This window comes from Marmota marmota, unplaced genomic scaffold, assembly GCF_001458135.2.
Source record: "Marmota marmota marmota unplaced genomic scaffold, marMar, whole genome shotgun sequence".
NCBI classification, from domain to species: domain Eukaryota; kingdom Metazoa; phylum Chordata; class Mammalia; order Rodentia; family Sciuridae; genus Marmota; species Marmota marmota.
Window position 1 is genome coordinate 47,225,064 of NW_025999842.1, and position 16,411 is coordinate 47,241,474.

The following is a 16,411-nucleotide window of genomic DNA, read 5'->3' on the forward strand; positions in this document are numbered from 1 at the left end:
GTTTCTATTTTTATTTTTTCTATTTTTCTTGATTTGAATTTCCTCTTATAATTCTTTGCAAAGAAACATTACTAGAATTCATATATAATTCTTAATTTTGTAATTTTTTTCCAAGTCATTTATTTTTATTATTTTGAACCTATAAAACCAATAGTTCAGTATGCATATTTTAATTATTATCTTTTTGTATTGTGAAAGGAAGCCTAGTAAAATAAGTTGTGAACATTTTTTATGTGTTTACACGAGGTTGGCCTATAATTTTCCCCTTTACTGGCTCATTCAACTTTAGCCTCCTAAAATGAATTTGATAACTATCTGTCTCTCATATTTTTGAAACATTTTGAATAAGTGTCCCATAAAATCAATTTTTGATTTTTTAAAATTCTAATTAGTTATACGTGATAGTAGATTGCATTTTGAGACCTTATACTTAAATGAAGTATAACTTCTCATTTGTCTGGTACATGATGTAGAGTTACACAGGTTGCGTAATCATGTGTGCACATAGGTATAATTATATATGATTCATTCCACTATCATTTCAGCCCCCATCCATAAAATTAATTTTATCTATCTGTAATGAAATCATTTCATTTGCTGTCTTTCACTTAACATCTTTCTTAGACTTCCTTTATCTTTTTGAAATGAGTGGATTTTTTTTTTCATAATCATTTTCTAACGAAGAGAGTGTTGTCTAGGGGTTTGCTGGTGAGTGTTCTTGGGAATGGTACCAATGAGACACTGAGAGAAATAGGTTTGAATAGGATGAGAAGGCGAGTTGGGATGTGATTACAAAAGAGACCTAGTCCTTGCCCTAAGTTTCTTCAGAGTTATCCCAAATTTAGGCGAGAGGGCCAGGCTTTGTGTCTGATTGAGCAGGCCTCAGATCTTGGCCAGAAGTGGGTGTCCGTAGGTAAAGAAGCTCCCTCTGTCTTAGGGCAGCTCTTGGAGAGGGAGGCAGCTCTTGAGCCTTCAAAATGCAACAGGTAGAAGAACGATGGCCTTAGCATGAAAGGGAATTGAGTGGCCTGTCCCAGAATTCACTGTGTCTAGACAGTTGTTTGGCCTATTTTTTTCTTTTAAGAAAAATCAAACAGAAGAAATGAAACCAAAATACTGTTTTACACCCGTGAGATTCGGCTACCCCAATTCAGTCCAGTCTTTTGATTTTGAAAAATGAACCCGGTTCTTAAGTGCACTTTTTCTTTCCTTGCATGATTTTTTCTTGGGAAGTAATGTGCATTCTTTTTTTTTTTTTTTAGACCCAGGTGTTCCTTAGAACCAAAAAGTTTCCTTCAGTCATAGTTTTAACTTTTACTTTTGCTCTGTCTCTTTCTTGACTAGTGATTTCTGTTGTTGGATTGGAACCAAGAGTTGATATGTAAAATATTTAGCAGTTTCTTTAGCAGCCAGCATTGCATAGGATGGTTGTAACCTGCAGTGGTCTTATTACTCCAGCAGGGTCTCACAGCTCCCTGCTATATCATGAGTTTCCTTCAGATCTGTGTCTTGGGGAAGCTCCACAAGGGCCCAGTGTGGGGTGGAGAGGTGATTATTATCAACCACTGTGAAAGAGTTTTTAATATTTTAACAGCTTGTGCATTTTTTGATGTTCTAGACATGTTTCCCACATTAAAATAGCTCACTAACCTCTTCTGATATCTAGTATTTACTGCTTGTAATGTGGATTTTTAACAGCAGTGTGTTTAATTTTCCTATAATTTCCAATGGTGTTGTCTTGTTCTTCTTTTTTCATACCCTGTTTTTTGTTTAGTAAAAGTGATGTCCCCTGTGACTTACTAAAATCATTAAGCTCTGTCAATAAATCAGTGCTCCCCTTTTGATGTTTTTGTAGAGCTTTTTATCAGAGGCTCCATGGTGATTGTTTTCTGTTTTATCATTTTTGAGCACTGAAGTAGTTCCCTGTGTCTTTTAGGGAACACTTTCCCATTTGGGTCAGGACAGAATCCCTGAAATCTGGTGAAGGTGAAGGTCAGGTACAGGTGCTGCATTGCGGCCCACTCCCTTGAGCCCAGGAGGTACCCAGCAGTGCCCTTTCTCAGTTCCATTCCTTTGGTCCTTCCAGATCTGGCAGGACTGGGGGTGCTACTGAGCAGTGAGGGGAAGCCCGTTGCAGTGGTCTGCACTTATCCACAGAGAAGACTGAGAAGCAGCCACCCTGAATGTCTTTCCAAACCCAATAGGGTTTAGTGACTCAGTAGGTCCATGAAGATGATTTTGTTTGGAATCTTGGAACAAATTGGTTTTAGAAAAAGAAAAGAAAAAAAGGATTCCTCCCATGTCTCTTCAATTAATTCAGTTTAATTCAGCACAGTATGCATAATTATAAGCCCTTTTTGGATGATTCATGCCCTATTGTGGAATTGGACATTTAGAGGCTTTTATGGAATATAATTTGATAGTCTTCTTTCTCTTATCTTCTCTACTTGAAGGGATAAATAGCTCATTTCCACCATGGTGGAAAGGCCCATTAATAAAGAATTCTGTAGATTGGCTTTCAAGTTTAAACTCTTATGCTTCTATGGTTTTGTTTTCTCTCCTTCAAGAATTCTGTCTCACAGGGGGCTTAAATCTTTAAAAAGTTGACGCCATGTTGTAATGTGCCAGATTCTTACTGGAAAAACCAGGCTCTAGTTTTTCCTCCATAGCAGTCTGTTTATTTTGATTGTTAACTTGAAGTGATCTTTAAAAATCTTTCATGCCTGAGGTTAAGTGTCTTGAAAGTTAATAATCTCTGTATTCCTCTATCCTTTGAATCTGCTTATTCTACCCAAACACTTGTTGTTGATCATTTTATGTTTAGTCAACAGTTAAACTCATCTGAGGGAAAAAAAAAATAATGACCAGATATATCCCATTTCTTTTGGTTTTATTTTTTCCTTTCACATTAAGAACATATTTCGTAGTCTTCTGGAATATTAGCTGAGACAGATTGTTGAGTCTTCTTCATTTTGTCTGATACACTGTCAAGTACATGCCTTTCTTTCAAGATTGTAGTAATTTCTCCCATTTGCCAAGTGCTTAGTACATGTTAAATGCTAGGATAAACATTTAGAAAATATCCTGTAATCCTTACATGTAAATTGGTTTAGCCAATATTATACTGATGGAGTAGGGGTTTGAATCCAAGCCTCTCAGCTTTATTCCAAAACTCACCATCTGGATCCAGACCCTATACTTTATATCAGGAGTCAGAAGAGATCAGGCCACACCCTGGTGTGGCTCCTGTCTCTCAGTGTGGTTTTGGGTGTATGAGGGCTGGGTCTCAGTTTCCCCATCTTAGAGACAAGCTCCTTCATGGCACTGTTTCAACACTAGAATGCGAGCAGCAGGCATTTGAAGGTTTTGGTTTCACTTTTGTCATTGGCTTAAAGGAACACAAAAGAGTCAAAACAATCTAAACAGATATATTTGGTCAATTTTTATTTTAGGAAACTTGAAAACTATAGGAAACTCCTTAAAAGTCTTATTTTTCATGCAGGTAGTTGGTTTGCAAAGGAGGATAGTAAGAAAGAGAATCCTAATAAAATGCTTGTGGTGGAAATGTCTTACAGAACAAAACACTGTGTTTTCCAAAGCATATTGTACACATTCAGACTAACCATTCCTTGCTCTTGACACTGAGCCAGCCATTGGAGCCAAAATGTCTTTGCGTTTATTTTAGTCTCTATCACACATTAAGTAAAGACCTGGATTCACTTTTCTAAGCAATTCACAGAATCAAATACAGATTCACTCAAATGAAGTTGCTTTTATTCCTCTTGGACTAGAATCATAGGAGATGGTATGTTCTATGGCTGGTAAACACTGCAGTTACCCCTTTTGTCAAAAAATAACAGTGGATCTCTGGGTATCAGTCAGCACAGAAGATTCAGCAAATGGAAGTGGAGTCTCAAAGTGAAGGAAGCAAAGTTGGTACTAGGATTGGAGTGGTGTAGTATGTGTCTAAGGCCTGCTTATACTATCAAGTCCAAAGACATGCAGAAGTCACCACAAATACAGGAAGTTTAGGTTTTTTAGTAATTTAGAGTTATTTTTCTGAGGAATAATGTAGGAGCATTGGAAAAGAACTGTGATGAACAAGTAATATAACTTGTAGTAGGAAATAGAATGGAGCTATAGTGACAAAGTAAAAGTGCCAGGTGTCAATGGAACATATACATAGGACAGGGTAGAGTTTGGGTTTAAAAAGGACTGTATGTGGCAAAGAGTCAAGACACAAATAATTAAGTAATTTCTATTATTTTACTCTAGTATGGAATTGGAAACCTTACCATTTCATTTGAGCCTGTCTTGTGACATATACACAGTGATTGTATTTCAAATGATTATTAAACTCTTGGTAATATCTGAGATTAAAGGAATGTTTTTAAGGTGTCACCAACCCCTCTCCCTTTTCTTTTAATTTTATTATTATTATTTATTTTTGGTGCTGGAGTTGGAACCTTGGGTTTTATACATGCAAAGCAATTGTTCTACCACTGAGCTACATCCCCAATCCCCAGCCTCCCCTCATCCACCCCTATTTATTTATTTATTTATTTTTTCAGTGCTGGAAATTTAACCCAGCACCTTGTGCATGCTAAGCAACACTCTACCACTGAGATACTTCCCAGCCTCTATCCTATTATCTGGCTACACAAAACTACTTTGAGCTCTGGATAATTTAAAAAGAATAAAACAAACTGGTGTTGGTTTATACATTTGGTTTGGTAAAATCAGATGATGATCTAAAACCTTGAGACTGATTGAATGAAATGTGGAAAGAGTTATAGTGACTTTTTTTAAAATGTCGAGAGATTTTTTAAAAATTTAAATTTAAATTTAAAAATATTGAGAGATGTTTCATATGAAATGATAGGAGAAAATTTGCTGTGTGGGCCTAACAGAGCAGAATCAGGACCAGTAGGTGTTAGCTCATGTAAAAATAGATTTTTGACCTTGTAAAGTGACTTGATAACATTTAGAACAATTTAAATTTTAGATTAGACTAGCTGAAGAGGAAAAAAAAACAACTAGAAAATCAGAATGGAGCAAGAGGAAATAATTTTTAAGAAAACTGTGCCTCTGTAACAACATCAGAAAACATCAGATACTTAGGAATAAATTTAATAAAAGGTGTGCAGGATCTCTAGATGAAAATGGCAAAATATTAATGAGAGCTTTTAAAAAGACCCAAAGAAATAGAGGTATATACTGTGCTCATGGATTGAGAGACTTGGTATTGTGAAGACATCATTTCTCATTTTTTTTTTTTTTACAAGCTGATTTTAAAATTTCCATGTAAATGCAAAGGAGAAAGGATAGATAGCCCAGGCAGTCTTGAAGAAGATTACTTCATAGATATCAGAACACTTACAAAGTGATAGTAATTAAATCCGTGCTGAGGTCAAGAGGTCAGTATGTCAAAATGAAAAATCTGGATGGAAACTCTGGCACTTCATTATAGTAGAAAAAGGATGGTCTTTTCAGTAAATTGTGGTTGAGCAGTTAGAAATCCATGTGTGAAAAACACTAATATTTATTCTTACCTCATAAATACCCCAAACATAAATTCAGAATGATTATAGATCTAAATATAAGAAATGCACATAGAGTGTTTATAGAGGAAAACTGAGTAGACTTCTTTTGACTTTGGGGAAAACAGTATTTCTTCAGTAGACATGTGAAGCATTAAGCATATAAGGAAAAAATAATAACCATTATTACAGTTAGGGACTTCTGTTTTTCAAAATATCCTATTAAGAAAGTAAAAAGGAAGACTCAGAGTGGGAGAGAGATTTGTAATGTGTTTTTCCAACAAAGGAGTCTTACCCAGGGTGTACTTAGCTAACATCTGTAAATCCGTGAGAACAAGAAAAGACAACCCAGTGGACAAAATGGGCATAAATCATGAACATGCACTTCTCACGAGCTTGTCTTTATGTGGACCATAAGTATCTCACAGATATGCTGTTCAATGAAATCAACACCAGTGATCCCATTTAACTGTAGTTCCAAAATGTTAAATGAATCGACCATGTTCGTAGTCAGGGAAATAGCTACCCTTGGACCAGTGGGGTTATAAGAATGTGCTGGCCACCTTCTTTTTGATCTGGTTGTTGACTACTTGGATATGTTTACTTTGTGAAAATTCAATGAGCTGTACACTTAAAATTCATGTGCCTTTCTATAAATCTTATTCTTCAAGGGAAAAAAAAAGCTAACTTGAATATATTTTTAGAGAGAATGCATGCAAAAAAAAAAAAGGGGAAAAACCTAAACTAAGTAGCCATTTTGGCAAGGATTTTTGATGGACTTGAAATATCCCCGCAGCTGACCTGTGTGTGATGGGAGTCTATCGTGGAAGAGTTGCCTTTCTTCTGCTGGCAGTCTGAGTCAAGAGTTCTAAGGACAGAGGTCATTTGCTAGAGAATGTCTGTTTTTACAAAGCAGCAGCATACCTGTTTGATTTCTGAAGATCTAGCATGTAAATAGAAAATTTTGAAAATTTAAGTTTGATCTGCACAAGTGAAGAGTCACAAAAGCATTTTGCCTTTCTGCTTCTTTATTTTTGTTGCAGTAATTTCTTATCTCCTTTCAATAAAAAAAATTAAGTTGGCTACATAAAAGTCACCCTGATTAGTAAATTAGAAACAAACCAAGGTGGAGTCAAAAGGGGGAACAAGTATAGTAACCACCTGGTGAGCACAGTTGCTGCACTTGAGCATGCAAATTGGCAACTGTTCCCTCTATGACTTCTGAGGCAGAAAGAGGAACAGTTTACCAAGGTGAGAGTTACTTTCCTTGTGGCACATTTCTCATCTGCAGCATTCAAGAGGCAACACTGAACCACATAATGAAACATGGCTTTAATAATGGATGCTTAGCAAACATGTAAGTTGAATGTGGTTGATTTTTCCAGTGACCTTCAATAAAGACAAAGGAGATGGTGATTGTTCAATGACATGATGTTGAAAAGAATCCCGCTAAACGTCCTCCTCTTCCCACAACTTCATCATCTGGGGGAGATGCATGGCATTTGGGGCTTTTTTCGCTGCTTTCAGAGAATGATATCCCATTTGTTTCAATTGAGCAGGTGCCCGGGAGGAACCTACTGTACAGCAGGCACAGCGTAGGTCAGCTGTCTTTCTGTCCTTTAAGTCCCCAATTCCATGTCTGCCCTTGCGCTGGGAGCAGCAGAGCAAACTTCTTCCAACTGTTGCTGGAATCCCTGCGAGTAAAGTTTCCAAATGGAGCACTGATGAGGTATATTTTATTTTCTTGTCTTTCAGGCAGCAGGTATAAGAGTAATGACTTATGGGAGTTGACACACTGAGAGTAGATAGGGTACTGTTTGGGTTTTTTTCCCCACTACTCCCTGTAAGAGAAGGAATTATTCTAACAGATTCCTAAAACATCTGGGTTAAATATTTTGAACCTGTAGCATTTGAGTTTTTTGTTTTGGTTTGTTTTTTAACTCAGAGATTTGGTATTATTTTTGACAGGTGTCAGAATTCATACAGAGCTTACCTGGGTGTGAAGAACATGGAAAGGTGTTTAAAGATGAAGTAAGTATTCCATTAAATTGCTATTAATGTCATTTAATGGGATCAAAGCACTGGAGTGCATCCAATGGGGAAATATGTTGAATTGGCAGAATCGAGAAATGGGTTATGTTGAAATTGACAAATTGACACATAGTTGTCTAACAGATAGCAGTAATGAGTTACGTAAAAATGTCTTGGTAGATGAGAGCCAAAGGAATGTTTGTAAGTACCATTTTATTCTGCACAGGAGCATTAGACTTGTTATTTTAAAAAACATAGAACTTAATAGCATATACTCACATAGCTCATAGCACAAAAAGAAGCCCAAAAGAGAAATATACAACATTTTTTTAATAAAGTGAAATTAGTTTCCATTATTTTATTTTCAAATATTTTTCTAACAATACCAAGATTAACTATATTTGATACTTACAATAAATAATATTACCATTATTGCTAAAAACAATCCCTTACATCTTAAATATTTCTCATTATTATGTATAATAATAGACATTTATCACAGTCTGCTTTGGGAAGATTATTTAATTTATTTTTTCACTAAATATAAGGGATGATTAATAATGACCACCTGGACTGAACATTAGAATAAGTAGGAATTTGCTTTCTAACTACCCTAGAGGTGATGCAGTCAGAGTACAGCAGGAGACCCTTTTCACCAGAGATTTGTAAAAATAAGCCACTTGCCTGTCATCTCTCCTAAGCAGAGCAGTCCATTAATGCTCTGATTTGGGCAGTGTGTACTACTGCCACAAGGCAGAAAACAGACTGCATAATTTCAGAAGGCTTTCTCCAGCACCTGCTGTCTACAGTTAAACTCATGCACACCTTGTTTGCCTCACGTATAGACCTCAGCTTTTAAGACTAGCACACTTGCAGCTAAGAGCATTGCAAGAATATAAGGGCAGCTGAGAATTCAGCAACTGGTTGTAGGCCTCATTAAACTGTTAGATATAATTATTCTTTAGATAGATGCCAATTAAAATGCACAAGGATCTAATTTTAAACATCCCCTTTTTTTTCTGGTTTATGTTCCTACTGAAGAAATGTTTTGTCTTCTTTGTAGCTGATTTCTAGTTGCCAGTTGCTCATTTGGGTTTTTTTTCCCCCCTAAGTCCTGTCTTTGTGTAAACTACTCTGAGTGAATTTTCTATCCCTGCATAGCCTCAGATTCACACACTAGAGCCATTGTGCTTTCTTTGAAAGAGTCATGTGGTCATTACCTTTAAAAATGATAAATATTTTTGAAAATAAACAAGCAGTCAATTTAGTTTGTAAATTCTATTTTTTTATTCTGTTAATAGCTAGATAATCCATATAGATTTGCTGTATTATATTGTTAAAGTAAGGTTTGATTTCAAACTCAAATTGATATGGTATTTCTGGCTGTGCTGGGAATAGAATACAGGGGAGCAAAAAGGGGCAGAGAGACCTGTTAGGAAGTTGTTGCATGAATCAACGTGTGAGATGATGGCCCAGTCCAGGATAGTGGTGCAGAGAGAGGAAGAGGGTGGAATCTGTGTTTTTAAAACACACCTAGTTGCAGATCATGTCACTTCTCTGTTCAGGTTCTTCCAGTCTCTGAGTAAAATCCCATGTCCTGAGAGGGGCCTGCAGCCTGACACCCCTTGCTGCCTGGCCTCTTTGTTTAGGATGCCCATCACAGTTCCACACGCCAGCCTCCTTGCTCTCCTCAGACTGTCCAGACATGCTCAGGCTCTTCTCTGTCTAGAATGCTCTTCTTCCAAATGCTCACATGACTGTCTCCCTCTGCTCTGATGCCAGCTTTTCAATTGGTCCTGCCCTGACTATCTTCCTTGAAATCACCATCTGCTGCTACTCGAGCATCCCTGCTCAACTGCCCACTCATCTCCCCAGCCAGCTCTGTTTTCTCAGAACACATAATTGCCTTCTAACTTACTAATTAATTTGCTTCCTTATTGTGTCTGTTGCTTATTGTCGTCTCCCACTCCTGGAATGTAAACTCCACAGAGAGGTTGTGCTTGCTTGCATATTTTGCTTTTATCTGTTTTATTCTTTGCTATATGCCCAGTCCTCAAAAGAGTGTTTAGAATATAATAGGTGTTTAGAATGCTTTCATTGAGTGCATATAGTAATACCTTTATACTCTGAGAAAGACTCCAACAAACTATGTCATTGTGGTTTACAGAATAAAAGCATTGGGGAAGAACCTGAGTGGATGGAGGGAAGAGCGGTGAAAAAGAAGGAAGAGGTCCTGAGCTCCTAACCCTTCTTCCTTGTTTAGGGCTTTAGCACAACACTTCATCTATAGAGTCAGGCCACTATATGTGCATTACAAAAGCAAATCAGAAGTAGCCCAGTAACACAGTGCAATGATCACTGTTCTCACAATGCACTTCCTTCCGTTTATGTCATTCCACTTGCAGTTCGTTCTGGAGCCACACATCAGAGCAGCTTGTATGAGATAACACAGAGTTAGGCACTGGCTTCAAGATATTTTCATTCTAGCACAATCTTATAAATAATAATCTACCAGAATTTAACCAGTTTATGCCCTTAACTTCAAATCCCAGCTTCTCAGTTCTCTACATGTTCCTTTTCTTCAGTTACCTGTCATGTTGAAGTCTTACATAGACATTGAAGGATACTCGGTGTCTGCTGCAAACCTCCAGTAGGGTCCAGAATTGGAATCAACTCATCAGTGTCTTGTGCCCTCCTTGGGATGCAATGTGTTACTTTACATTTTCATTAAGGATCTAGAAGACTTCTGTCAGGCTGTCCCTTCTGCCAGGGTCTTCCTTTGGTCGAGTGAAGTGTTATCATCAGCCCTGCCTTTCTTCCTGGCCTTCTTCATAGCACAAGCAATTGAAACCAGAGCCAAATTTCCAGAACATGGAATCCGCTTCCACCCTGGCAGTCCTTCTGTCTAGCTTACTGCAGCAGATGGTTTTCTTACTGAGGTCAACAAAACTTTTTTTCCACATAATTATTACTTGAATTTGAATAAGATGACTCTAGTTCTTAATAGTTAAGTACACTATATATACTATATAGTCAATTTAGATGAACAGGGCTTTTTATTTTTAGAGAAGAGAGATCTTAAGAAATGGCTATTTTATTATGTCAGCCTTTGTTTACTGAACTCTTTGCAGAATTCAGGGTTATATCTGTTTGCTAGGGCAACCATTACAAACAGGTAAGTGTCCAAAATGATAGAAATTTATTATCCAGTGCTGGATGCTGGAAATCTGAAGAAGGCTAGAAGTCAAGGTGGGGCAGGGCTGCCTCCTCCTACAGACTTGAGGAAGCAGCCTCTCCTTCTGACTTGCGGCCACTGTTCCCTGTTTTCCCTCTGTGTGTATCTGTCTCTATGTCTGAATTTCCCTCTTTTTTTGTGGACACCAGTAGGGGCCCACCCTACTCTGGTGTGACCTCATCTTATTACATCTGCATTGACCCTATTTGCAAATAAGGTCACAATCTGAGGGACTGTGGGGGTTAGAACATTGGCACATGAATTTGCAGGGGACATAATTCAACTACATGATGCAATATTGCTGTAAGAAGTTTCTAACATAGTCTAAGAGGGAAAACGGTGTATTTTACTTTTTATGCAAAGGGATAAACTAAAGAGGAGTGAATTAATGTATTTTAAGGTGGTAGAATGCCCCAAGAGTTGAAAGTCATGCAAAATAAAAATCTATAAAATCTCTCCACCAAGAACATCAGACATCATCTTTGTGGCAGTGTGTCTTTGAACCAGGAAGTGCTCTCTAGACGAATAGGCTGTTTATCTTAGAAGTAGCCCTGAGAGAGGAGGGTCTTTCTTACTGTTACCCACGTGGTAACACTGCTGATTATTTTTCTTCTATGTATGTAAAGACTAATTATGACTATGCTAGAAGTAAATGTCATCCTTGTCACCTTTTTCCTTCATGGTAGAGGACAAATTAAAAAAAAAAATGTTAGCATGTAAGCTGAATACTTTCTCGAATTCCTTGGCTTATGTCCACATTGTGTGCTTATTATCTTTAATTTAAAAGTCTGCTGAACTAGATGTGGGGCACCCTAGATTTTCCTGTGTTCTTCTTGACTAGGCACCTAACTCATGGGAATCACAAGAAGGGCTGGGCACTTTCATTTTCCTGTGGGCTCTGCTCCCAGGCCAAATTTGAGTCGTCTGGGTTAGGTAATATTGGGAAATGCAGTTGCACACCAAGCCTCTGTGTAGCTCCTGTGTGGAGGCCAGCAAGAACTTAACCTTGGATGCTTCCACAGCACAACTCCTGGCTAATCCACGTTCTTCTGTTTCTTCCCCATATTTTAGCAAATCGATGGAGAAGCATTTCTACTCATGACTCAAACGGACATTGTTAAAATCATGAGCATTAAGCTGGGCCCTGCTCTCAAAATTTTCAATTCTATTCTGATGTTCAAAGCTGCAGAGAAGAATTCTCACAATGAACTTTGAAGATGGTGGATTCTGAGTACCATCAGCTTTCTGCTTTAAAGCTCATGTTTTATTCAAAGCACAAGAACGGATGTAACTCCTAAGCGAGAAGTCTCGAAAACTCAAAAGAGCAACACTATCTGATATTTATATTCCTCAAGAGACAATATATATGAATTCTTAGGAAAGTGCTTGAGCTTTTAACCAGGTACTGTCTAACAACAGTCATCTTTTGGTTCTGTTCACTGAGCTAAATTTATCTTTGTAAATCTTTTTGAGGCTGGGGGGTGGGGGAAAGGGAACCTCATTAATTATTTATGGTAAGGGGGGGCAGAGTAAGAACTTTGGCATTTTGTAAACATTGTTGAATTCTCTTTCATGTACACTTTTTCTTTTTCAGTACTTTCAGAAACCTTTTTATATAATTGAATTTCAACTTATACCAAATTAGTCAAAACCTGGCTGAGTCTAGCCAGTGGGACTGTTACCTGTATTGTTCATTTGTGCCATATTTTGAATTGCAACATGATGCTAAGTATAACTTTGCAAGTCATGGTATTGCCTAACTGCTTGCCATCATCTGTTGGGGCCGAAGAGTTGTAAAAATTACTTTTCTTCAAATCAGTGTTTTTACTTTTGCACGCATTATGTGAAATCTTAAACAAATTACTTTTCACCAGCATCTTTACTATAATTACCAAAAACATGTATATAAAAGAATGGAATTGAAAAATAAAATATATAAACATAAATAAATTAGGTAGCATATCTGAGTGGCATCAGTCTCATACATCGTGGTGCCTGTGTTGTTTACGAGAGTCAGATGGTACCAGAGGAATGTGTGGTTACATTGCAGTGGGGGGCTGTTTGTAGGGCTCTTGAACTGTTTATGAGATTATCTTGAGCTTTTCTCTAATTGTCATTGAAGTAGCTTTTCAGCAATGAAAGGCTCATTCTGTTGGTGGAAACACTAATCCATGAAGAGCTGTCTCCAGTCTTGAGGTGTCCTCCAAACCCAAAGACTTTCTTCAGGGTTGGCTGAAGAACAAGTGTCTAGGTTTTATATTGCGGGCCTGGAGTGAGGGAGCCGCACCCTCAGACACAAATGTCTGTGCTCATAGGTCAGGAAGGTGAATCCCAAAGCAGTCATTCAAGAACCTCCCTTGTGGAAGGATTCCCCTTTCTGTAAAATACTTTGTCTCACTATCTGAGCATTCGGATGCACTTTAAACGAAAACCCTTGATTATCTATAAACTGATAGTTGGCAGTGTTTCTTTTGTAAGAATGCATTTCTAAGGGAAAAAGTAAATTATTTTGTCAGTCTTTCAATGTACTTTTGAATTCCAGGATTAGACATTTATTCAAGGACTATTTTAAAAATAGAAAGTAAGTTTGTAGCATGCTGTCTGAATTCTGATGAAAGTCCCACCCCTTTCCTTAGTTGCTCTCATTTTTTTTTTTTCCTGATGTAGAACTTCCTTTAATGTGCTCTGTTGGGATCTGTTAGCAGTCCTTTGCATTTGTCATGATTTAAGGTAAAAGAGGGTCAGTGACATCTGCAGTGTCCCATTCGTTTCTTTGCATGAATCTGATAAATAAGTTTTCGTTGTTGGTTTTTCCCCCTTTTTTATGTTCTGTTCAGAATCTGTACATTCAAGTTGCACTTGTTATACCTGATATAAATGAAATAAAGTCTTAATTACAGATACTTTCTTTATACATGTATGATTTTTAAGGAAGCTTGCCACACAGGAGAGGTAGAACAAGATCATGGACAACATCAAGCATAAGGGTATTGAGACAGCCATGTAGGGGTCGGGAGATAGTTCAGAGGTTGAGTGCTTGCCCGGCAACATGAGGCCCTAGGTTTGGTCCTCAAGACCACAAAAAGGAGGAGATGAAAAAGGGCAGCTATCTAATAAATCTCTAGGATTAGGATTTAGTATGGTTTGTCAAACTATGTCCCAAGATATGATGAGCAATAACAACAACAAAAAACTTAAAATTACATGGTTTTGTCAAGTAGGATTTATACACATCAGGAATTTTTCATTTCTAGTTTAAAGCATATGTTGTAATGAGATTTCTAAATCATACTTAACACATCCAGTCTAGACAACGTGCCATTGTATGGTAGAGGCAAGGCATAAGCATCATTAGGATGGTACAAGATTCCATGGAAATCTCAGCACTCTATCCCTGAGAGTGTAAACTCAAGGCCAATCTATGCAACTTATGATATTCTCTATGAAAATAAAAAAAATTAAAGAGCTGGGGATGTAGCTCAGTGGTATAGAACCCCTGGGTTCAATCTGTAGTACTGAAGAATTGCAAACAAACTAGTTTTGTAGCTTTTCCCTGCGTAATATTCTAAAAAAAGTAAGAGTACAGTGAGTCTTTTTAGACCCAAGCAAGAATTCTTGTGCCACCACTGTTCGGAGCAGAGTTTTCATGTGGGACTCTGGGCAGTGGAGAGTGGGCATGCAGCACTACTCCCTTGGGAAAGAAGCAATAAAAGGTGGACACAGGACACAGCAGAAGCTTGGCCAGCAAGATCAGCTGGCAATGTGAGACCTCAGTACTACGGTACCTTTGCTCTCAATAAGTGAATGAAGGAAACCAGCTGGTTGGGACCAGACAATTCATCAAGGTAAGAGAACTACAGGTATGTGCCCCTTAAAATTTTCAAGTTTAGGATGTTTACAAGTCAGACCAAAGACAGGGAGGCTACCCACAGGCCATAAATGTGCAGCTGAAAATTGGGCACATCAAATTATGTGCAAGGCCATATCCTAATGGGAAGGATTTGAGTTTGCCTGAAGTGCAGAGTATCTTTTTTAAAAACTAAGGAGGGCACCCTTGAAAGTAAAGCTTTGACCATGGAAATTTTAAAAACACAAATCAAAAGAAAGAATGTGTTAATTGCTTCAGTAGTATTTATTACAGAATTTCACAAAGAACTTAAGTATCTTGAGTGTAAAGATTGAAGGCATTTAAATTCATTAATATCTTTGATTTTATAGATGATTTTATAATACTACCTCTACCAGAATCCTAAATCAAAACAATTTTTTATAAAGCTTGTTCCAGAGATAAATTCTGATACAATATTTAATAGCTGTTAAGTAACTGGGGGCTGAAATCCTACTTCCCTTTCCTTTTTTTTCAAAGAAGGGTAACAGGGCCTATGCGTATCAAAGATCCATGTCTCTAGGAAGTTGAGGGTTTGGGACAGTCTTCTTGGACACTCAATCCCAAATACATGAAAGGTAGCCACTAGAGCCGCCACAGCTGTCACGCAGTCATCCACCTTTGTGAGCTTCTCTTTGTCTAAATATAAAGAAAACTCACAGACGTCGATGCTGAAAGGGTTTTTAACTTCCAACACAGGCGTGGACACTTGAACCTGTGAAAAAGAAGAGAGTCACTACCCCGTGATGGATAAAGTAGCTAAATAATCAAACATGCCTGAACTGAACCATAAAATCACAATGAATGAGCTTGTTACAATGTAGCATATCTACAAATATGACAAAACAGACTTCCAAGTGGACCACTATGGTGCTTTTAAATAAATTGCCATATGGAGGTGTAGAATGGCAAACCAGTGGCCATTCACACACCACGTACCTTCTCATTCACAACTGCAAAAAGGCTGGGATCATCCCCGAAAACATCTGGGAGGAGTAAACATGTGGCTGTCATCTTCATATCTGTCAGAGCAAACATGTTGGTATCTGAGTAAAAATAGGTTTCCGACAGTTGTAAACAGAGCTGGTGTTAAAACATCTGGACTCTTACAGTTAGGTTCCACAGAGAACAAGCAAGCCTTAGAGGAATGCTTCACAACCTTTTATTTAAGTCAACCTGTAATAAACCTGGAGACCTCATGTTTTGCTTTCTAGGTCACTGCCAGGAGAGACGAATTCTGTACTCTGCAGCTTTCAGGATAAGCTTGTCGAGTTTGTAATTTGTATAATAAAACTAACAGGTACTAGTTCCCCCAACGTAATTTCACAGTATTGAGTGTACTTTTTAAATCCATACCTCTGTTTTCCCCATTTGAAAAATTGTTTTTTCCCCCACATCAGTTGTTTCATTGAATTGTACTTATTACCAAAGCAGAGCTTTCCTAAATATCCTGCATTACACAGATAACAGACCGGCTCACCCGACCCCAGGTTTACTAACACTTCAACATATCTTCATCTGTGTACTCTTTCATTTTTTCTTGCAATGCAATGTTGATTGGATTGTCCACAACTGAAAAAGCAGTCAGTATTTTTTCTGAATAGAATTCCAAAATGTGCCTTGTTTTCTTATAAATATCTGTTCTTGTAAGAAGTTGGAATTCTCTGAATATCTGATAAAAGAAGAAAGCAATACCAGATCATAAGGAAAGCTAATATA

General features: G+C 37.6%; 2 protein-coding genes across 14 annotated transcripts in view; one reads left to right on the forward strand and one right to left on the reverse strand.

Annotated features, from left to right (window-relative positions):
- L3mbtl3 (L3MBTL histone methyl-lysine binding protein 3) overlaps positions 1-13,709 on the forward strand; it is a 112,006-nt gene extending 98,297 nt beyond the window's left edge. For 7 of the 10 annotated variants that reach the window (XM_048798195.1, XM_048798210.1, XM_048798222.1 and 4 more), the window contains 3 exons: positions 7,097-7,269; positions 7,509-7,571; positions 11,878-13,709. In XM_048798195.1, coding sequence (XP_048654152.1) covers positions 7,097-7,269; positions 7,509-7,571; positions 11,878-12,021 — 380 coding nt within the window. In that variant the 3' untranslated portion in view covers positions 12,022-13,709. The remainder of the gene's footprint in view (positions 1-7,096; positions 7,270-7,508; positions 7,572-11,877) is intronic. The other 3 variants (XM_048798209.1, XM_048798216.1, XM_015501149.2) reach the window with 1 other exon arrangement.
- A 1,210-nt stretch (positions 13,710-14,919) lies between these two features.
- Samd3 (sterile alpha motif domain containing 3) overlaps positions 14,920-16,411 on the reverse strand; it is a 50,627-nt gene continuing 49,135 nt past the window's right edge. For all 4 annotated transcript variants that reach the window (XM_048798241.1, XM_048798234.1, XM_015501160.2 and 1 more), the window contains 3 exons: positions 16,193-16,364; positions 15,632-15,714; positions 14,920-15,407 (listed from right to left, as the gene is read on the reverse strand). In XM_048798241.1, coding sequence (XP_048654198.1) covers positions 15,123-15,407; positions 15,632-15,714; positions 16,193-16,364 — 540 coding nt within the window. In that variant the 3' untranslated portion in view covers positions 14,920-15,122. The remainder of the gene's footprint in view (positions 15,408-15,631; positions 15,715-16,192; positions 16,365-16,411) is intronic.